Raw genomic sequence first — 8,010 nt, forward strand, 5'->3', positions numbered from 1 at the left:
TCGGGCCTCTAGCGGGGTTGCACCAAGGCTACTGAAGTCATTCCCCGGGATTGTTCTGCCCTTGGCCTCTTGCTGTTCATGCGCCTTCCCGCCACCAGAGCTTCAACGGTAATGTACTGGTTAGTGCGCTGGAGCATCTTGGGGATGGTTACTGGCGGCTTCTCGATCAGCGACCAAAAGAACCTCGAAGGTTTCAGACCCATCAGAAAGGCCTACAAGATTAGAGAAGGGTGAGCATCCGGAAATCCCTGGATCTCGGTGGCGATCTGTGCCACGAACTGAGAGAGCGATTCGTCCTCGTGTTAGGATAGTGTGAGCAGAGTGGCCACGGAAGGCCTGGGCCGCGCGCTGACGAGGAAGTTTTGCTCGAATTCCTCGGCAAGCTGGTCGAAGGATGAGACTGAGGCTAGGCGTAGCCGGCTGAACCATGTTCGCACCGACCCCCTTAGAGTTGTCGGAAACGCTCGGCACATCAGCGCATCGGAGACGCCATAGAGGGCCATCTGGGCCCAGAATAGAGAGATGTGCTCCATGGGATCGGAGCCTTTGTCGTATGTTTCCAATGTCGGCAGCCTGAAGTTGAGGGGTACTGGCTTGTCCTGTACTTCCTGAGTGAAGGGAGACCCGCCCGAGGTGCCCTCGCTAGACACGCTCCACTACTTTTGAAGCTAGCACTGGAACACGTCCAGGCGTTGGTTGACCCGAGACAGCTGGGCTCTAAGCAAGTCGTCCGCCGAGTCGGACGATATGGTGTCAGGCTTAAGATGAGACAGCGTGACTCGGCAGGGTGCGGGTGCGTTTTGCCCGAAAGGAGCCCTTGGGTACGTTGCTCGCTCTCAGGCTTCTTCGATCCCGACCTACTCCTCATTCGGGGGTTGGCAGGCCGAATCGGTCGGGGGTGTCACCAGCCTCACGATTTGAGGGATGGTCGGGGCGAGCGTCTGCATCATGCCCGCCATAGCCTACACTTGCTTGGTTAGGCTAATGAATGCCTTGGGTGTCACGGTCGAGGGCCTCGGGGCGAGCCTTGGGGGCGACAGTCCCAGGTCGTTGGTGCTAGTCATAGGTGCCCAGTAAGCCAATCACGTGAGTGATGACACGTGTGACTTGATACAAAATCTTTTTTGCTTATTATATTTTGGCGTATATCACTTTATAACTATTGCATATATATATATATATATATATATATATATATATATATATATATATATATATATATATATATATATATATATATATATATATATATATATATATATATATATATATATATATATATATATATATATATATATATATATTGTAATGTCCTTGGATTTGTGCAATGGGAATCGGATCGTGATGAGATCACGATAATGAGATCGATTCACCTTTAAACACATATCCTAAATAATCCTGGTCATAGGTTACTCGAGAGGGACATCATGATAACCGGACAGACTGGTGTGCTGTATACCCGTCCATATGATGGATGCAGCTGGTCTCATAGCTGCTCGTGTATGGACACTAGGGATACAGTACAGGTGCTCATTGGAGAATGAGTTCACTGATTGATCCGCTTACGGAATGCTGGATGGTTGATGATGTCTTATTGTCAGACAACGATTCTGTAGTCCTAGTGGTGTATCTGGTCCTTAGACTTGAGACACCAAGGATGTCCTGTATGAGTGCTCCACTCTTTGATACCAGACTTATAGGTTTGACTGTCCCAGATCTAGTACAACTGGTCATTGGGAGTGGTAGTCGACCTTACGAGGGCTATTGAGTGTCGATAGAAGATCATCTACTCTCGGCGTCTTGAGAGGAATATCCCATGTGTTCTTGCTCAAACAAATCCCTGGCTAGGGTCATTCGAGTTAAGAGAGAAAGGGTTCTCCGGGAGAATCCGATTAGAGCGAGACTCGAGTAGAAACCGTATGGGTCTGACAGCACCATGCTCGATATACGATTTCTGAGATATTAGATGGATGAGGGACTATAGGTACACGGTAACTGAGGATAGACAGTTCCAATGGATTGGTTTCCCTTGTATCGTTTAGGGACTACGGCGTAGTGGCCTAGTATGTCCGTAATCGATGAGTCGAGTGAATTATTACAGAGATAATAATTCAATGAGTTAGAAGGAGTTCTGACAGGTATGACTCACGGCCAGCTCAATATTGGGCCTAGAGGGTCACACACATATGGTAGGCATTGCGATGAGTAGAGGTTCGGATATGAGATATCCGATGAAGCCCTTGTCTTATTAGATGTAGATCCAATACCCACTAGGGGAGGACCCATTAGGGTTTGACAGGGGACCTCTATAAATAGGAGGGATTCAGAGCCTCATGGGCTAGAGCCTTTGCTTGCCTTTCCTATTCTCCTCTCCCTCTCCACCTCAAAGCAGGCTTGGAGTTTTGAGGAGTGTTGTCGCAACCCTGTTGTGTGGATCACTACTAGAGAGGAAGACGCTTGACCTCCTTCACCCTCTCCTAAAGATCTGTAAGGAAACAGGGATATACGATCTCCCTAGGTAACACAATCTACTCTATACGCAGTTTTAAGTTTCACGGATTTTGCGCACCAATCTTCGCACAACGACGAACATCTCTTTGGGAATCGGGGATTTTGTTTTCTTATTCTTCCGCTGCGTATATGATGTCGCCCCCAGTATTTCCCAATAGTTGGACAGACGCTAGTAGCGATATGGTGTCGAAGCCGGTATCCTCCTATCCATAGGGGCGAGGAGGGTCTGACCTTCTGGTTCGGCGGAAGGGAGGTCAGTCGAGGATTCTCTCCTGGGGCGAGTTCCTGCCAGCTGTTCCTATGACATGGGCCCTCCTTCTAGCATCAAAATGTTAGTGAACAAATGTGCCATGACTGATGTGTTAGTACGGCTAGGCCCACCTACCGACGTCGGGAACCTCTAGCAGAATTATTGTCGTTTGAGTGGTTGCACCCCTCAAACGTGTCGAGCGCCGGTTGAGATGGCAGGGTCGGCCTGAGCCTCGCTGCGAGCCAACGTTCCAGAGCTGGCCGATATGAGCATTGTTCATGGAAAAATGCATCCTCTCATCCCCTCGGATGGTTAGGGATCCTCCTTGTGGTGTGGAAGCCTCTTGGAGATGGGAGATGTGGATTGACACTTGTCGGGTCCGACTCGTTGGGCCACCCTCCTCTGCGCACTGGGCACCGTCCGTGTGAAGAAGACATTCGCGGCTCGGTGGCGACTGCCTCCTTGCAAAAAGGCCCTCGTTGGGTAAGTCTCGACTTTGGCCCCTCCGACGAGCAAGTTAGATTCGTTCTAAATCTCTCCCCCTTTTCTCTTTTTTTTTCCCCCTCTTTTCCTTGGATCAGGTCGGGGATATTTATACTTATGTGCGGGAATTGGTGGGGCACTAGTCCGGCATGGTCGTTGACTCTGGGGGCGGAACAACCTCTCTGACGAGATGGCATCTTCGGGGGTGCTCGAGGGGCATCAGACGGCACTGCCCTAGCAGCAGACAGCACCGCCCCCAGCTCTTGGGGTGGTCAAGTCACATAGTCATACCATTGGGGCTTGACGTGGCGTGCACCCCGCGGTTCTGGAGGCGCACGGTGTCGCGTCAATCTGCAGCGTCTGTCGCGTCAACCTGATTAATTTGATTCATCATTAAGTCTTCTTATTATAAATCAAGAGACAACTCTTTATTAGCTTCTATCAGTCACAAAAGCTTGATCTCCCATACTATTCAATAAAGGAAGTAATTAATTTTTATTTAATTCAAAAAAATAAAAATAATATTGCAATGATGCATCACATCTATCATTTTTCATGGCAACAGACATGCCCATGGTCGTGTGAAAGTTTCAGGCACTCTTTGGCTCATGCGATATTCATTTTTCCAAAAGGTTGAATGATATTTTTTTTCCTAAATAGGGGTGGGCCCCGTATTTATCGATACCTCGCCCATGTCGTTTCTATCAATCCCTTTGCATCCTCCTGTTCTTTTCCGTGTTCCTCGTCACCCCTTAGGATGCCTTCGCTCGGAAGTTTGCCTTTTGTTCTCCCGCCCATCCCCTCTCACTTCCCAAACACAACACCCGATTCTACCAACATGTAAATATCTGTAAGTTTGAGTCGTATTAGCTCCACCAGTAGCAAGACTACACATAATTGAAATGGCTATTGGATGTCTGCGTCAATACATCCTAGGAGTCGATTCTATATCTCGAGTACATTTGGGCTGCTGACTCAGTGGTTCATTTACTTCACTCAAACAATTTGGATCAGGTGACCATGTTCCTCTGGTTCACTTGTCAGTGACTAGAACCGGGCTATTCCTAGGGTTGGAAGCTAATAAAGGAGACGAGGGTCCGTGTACCCCACACGGACATCGCTCTCCGCTCATGATATGATCTTATTCCTGGTTTTGAAATGAAGAACTTCTTAACTTAAGCCTCAGATCAATATATGCAGCCAGGGTAGATCTCACTCTAATTTTTTCTTAAATTGATCATAATTTTATATTAATAATATTATATTTTTAAAGTCTGATTAAAATTTAATTTTTTATTTTACGAGAAGATATAACAACCCTTGAGTTGTCAAAGATTAAAAAAAATATTTTGGACCAATTAAATCTTGTGGCTTAATCCGCTCCTAAATACAAAAGAGTTCAACCACCAAAGCAATAGTGATTTCATACAAGGTATTAAATCAAGTGAAGGTACATGGTGCCCATATTGGGATTCTCAAGCTTGATTTCCTAGATTATCAGACTGCGTTCACTCTCTCAATCATTCTTTCTTTTAGCCTCATTAGGTGGGCCCACTAACCTATTCAATTTTGAGCTTTCTTTCCTTTGTTCAAATAAAAAATCTTTTCACACAAGGTATCTTATTTGTGTAGGACGTATCCATCTAACACAAAAACATTTGAAGCGCCTTCATACATCCCCAAGCATCTCATTTGCATACAATTAACCCAAGAAAGAAAGTATGTAAAGCATCTAATACATCCTAAAATCTGTCAATTGTATGAAATAAGTTCACCTATGATAAAAGAAATCTGAAATGTTTGACATATCCTAAAGTATCTCGTTTGTGTATAATGCATCCACTAAAAAAAATAATAAAAAAAAGACATCCACACCCCAAGGCATGTTAATTTGTATGGAATAAGTTCAACCATTATAAAAGAAATCTAAAATATCTCATTTGTGTACAATGCATCCACGAAAGAAAGGACACCGAACATATCCAAAAGTATCTCATATATTTTGTAACGCATCATCGTAGGACAAAGAAACATCAAAAGTATTTGATACACCCTAAGACATACCTTTCTATGCATAATGTAGTCATATAAGATGAAATATATTTGAAGCGCCCGACATATCCAAAAAGTATCCCCTTTATGCTGAATGCATCATCCTAGAATAAAAAAATATCCGAAGAACTTGATGCACCCAAAGGCATCCTTTTTACGCATTTGTTTTGTTTTGTTTTGTTTTGTTGCAGCATGTCCTCTTTAGATTTTCATTTGTTTTGTTTCTTTTCTCTAACCGTTTTTTTATTTTTCTTTATAGCACACTTTTTTTCTCCGTTGGTGTCTTCCTTTAATTTCCCCCCACACAGTGGGTTACATATTCTCTTTATATTTTGATTTTTTTTTGCTTCCATTCTTTTCTCTCATCATTTTTTGTTTCTCCTTATAACACTCCAACAACAACCCATCTTTTTCTTTTCTTTTTACACTTTTTTATTTCTGGTTGGTGTCTTTCTTCGGTTTTCCCCCACAAAGTGGATTGGATACCCTATTTAGATTTTTATTTTTTTTTCACTTATATTATTTTCTCTCACCGTTATTTATTTCTCCTTATAACGATCTTGTTTCAGTGTCATTCTTGGACTTCAAGACTCCTCGGAGACAGATTTTTCTTTCGCAGAAGATCACTTTGTAAAACAACTAAAGAAGGATGTATGAGGTTAAATGAAGCCGTATCATTTATTTTCTACAATAGCCTTTTTCGAATGTCATAATTACATTTATGATATAAAATTTCTAGAATTTCATTAGTACAAACATTTTATCAAAAAATTACAAAATGAATCTTATCTTTTACAATAAAACCTTCGTGATGCTACCAAGAGCGAGGAAAGTGATCGGATGAAAAATGACTAAGAGGTTATATTGCCTTGGAGAGACTGCCTCCCCTATCATCAAAATAACAAAATAATAATGGCTGTTAAATAATTTCATTTGAAAAAAAAAGGATTCTATTTATGTTTTATAATTTTTAAACATAAGAAATTAAATAGTTGCAATCATATATCCATTGAATATAGGATATTGCATCAATGCTAAAGGCTCTTTATAATATTTTTTTTAGAAAATCTAGTTTAGGAAGAGAATGTTGAATTATTAAATTAAACATTACGATTAGACAGGAGATGATTTAAAAGTTTTAGCTATGATAAAAAAAAATCTTATTTTAATTGAAGTCAATATTAAGATTGGGTTCAACCTCTATGACTATATAACATTGTAAAGAAGAAGGGAGGTGAGATGAATAGAGGCTGAGAGATTTCCGAGTATCAAAGATTTTAAATGTATGATAATTTTTTTAGTTTTAAGTGTTACTTATATATATATATATAACATTCTTATCTATGATTTCGTGATGTCCATCATCTTGTTGAGATATTCTAGTAGAAGCATGAGAGGCCTTGTGGAAATGAAGCTTATCAAAGTACGACAACCATGCAAACAATTGCACATGATCGATCCTTCATTTACTTTGGCCGGGAGGATTTTTGATGGGAATTAACTACCATAAGAGAACACATGAAATGGAAAGCTAATATAAGCATATGATCAGTCGAAACGTATCAAACTGCATCTTTATTTGTTTTATTCATGATCACAGCCACCCTAACGACGACGACGACGACGACGGTAACAATTCATGACGTCCAAGAAGCTAACAGCAAGCCTCGATCATTTATTGAAGCACCCCAACGTAGAGTAGCTGAAGCAGCAGTATCACTCGAAGAGGTCTAGTTAGGTGCGAGGTAAACTCCGATGGCATCAATCATGGTGCCCGCACGTCCAAAGAAGCCAATGATCTTACCCGAGGCTACAGGAACGGAGAAAGGCTTTCCGCCACTGGTGCCGAAAGGTCCATAGCTTTTCTTGTTGGTCCTCAGCGTCAGGTTCCTCACCAGAGTGATTCTCCCCAGCGTATCCACAGACCCCTCGACGCCCACAAGATACTCGTCCTCTTGCAGTGGAATCTGAACAACGAGACTTTCTGTCATCGAGGTACAACCAATCGATGGTGTTAATTAGGAGGAAGATGACGAGGAGGACGAACCTCGTAGAGTGTGCCCCCCGAGCCACCGAAGTGCTTGGTCTCGATCAGGCCATAACGGGTGAAGGTGATCACGATGGCGTCGATGTTGTCTCCAGCGCGAATCTTGATGTTGATGATGCGGTGGGCAGCCCCCATGTCCCATGCAGACCCTCCGTTGCCACCCCACGCCCCCACCTTGATCTCTCCCGCCTGCACGCATGCACGACACCATCACGTTATATACCACCATGCATCGAAACCTTACGACACAACTTGCACAGCAGGAAATGGATAAAGAGAAAGAACCATTTGCAGATATGGATGTGTGTTTGCACAAGAAGAAGAAGAAGAAGAAGAAGAAGAAGAAGAAGATGCACGCCCTTCCTCTGGGAAGGGATGAGGGGTATTTATAGCTACATCTTCACCTACGCCCCCGGGAAATACGTGCCCATTAAGTATTTGCATGGGTGGGCCCATAACCATGTTCCTCGAATAAAACGTTAAACATGTACATACGTAAACGTGAAACTCGTGGTCGTGATATATATATATACTTCGGGTTATGGATATAGGTGGAAGTGAGTAGAAGAAGATGATGATGATGAAAGATAATTATGGCCCACAAAACATATATCGACACTTAATCAAAGATAAATCCATTAAACATTGACTTGATGGGATTCTGCAT

At 43.0% G+C, this 8,010-nt stretch overlaps 1 protein-coding gene across 1 annotated transcript; it reads right to left on the reverse strand.

Moving 5' to 3' along the window:
* Nucleotides 1–6,856: 6,856 nt before the first annotated feature.
* LOC135586353 (protein GOS9-like) lies at nucleotides 6,857–7,698 on the reverse strand. The gene is made up of 3 exons (XM_065121672.1): nucleotides 7,629–7,698; nucleotides 7,344–7,532; nucleotides 6,857–7,263 (listed from the first exon to the last, which is right to left on the reverse strand). Exons 1-3 carry the CDS (start codon nucleotides 7,629–7,631, stop codon nucleotides 7,027–7,029), a joined length of 429 nt encoding a protein of 142 aa, XP_064977744.1. The 5' UTR covers nucleotides 7,632–7,698; the 3' UTR covers nucleotides 6,857–7,026.
* Nucleotides 7,699–8,010: the final 312 nt, after the last annotated feature.

The sequence above is a fragment of the Musa acuminata genome, chromosome BXJ2-8 (genome assembly GCF_036884655.1).
Source record: "Musa acuminata AAA Group cultivar baxijiao chromosome BXJ2-8, Cavendish_Baxijiao_AAA, whole genome shotgun sequence".
NCBI lineage: Eukaryota > Viridiplantae > Streptophyta > Magnoliopsida > Zingiberales > Musaceae > Musa > Musa acuminata.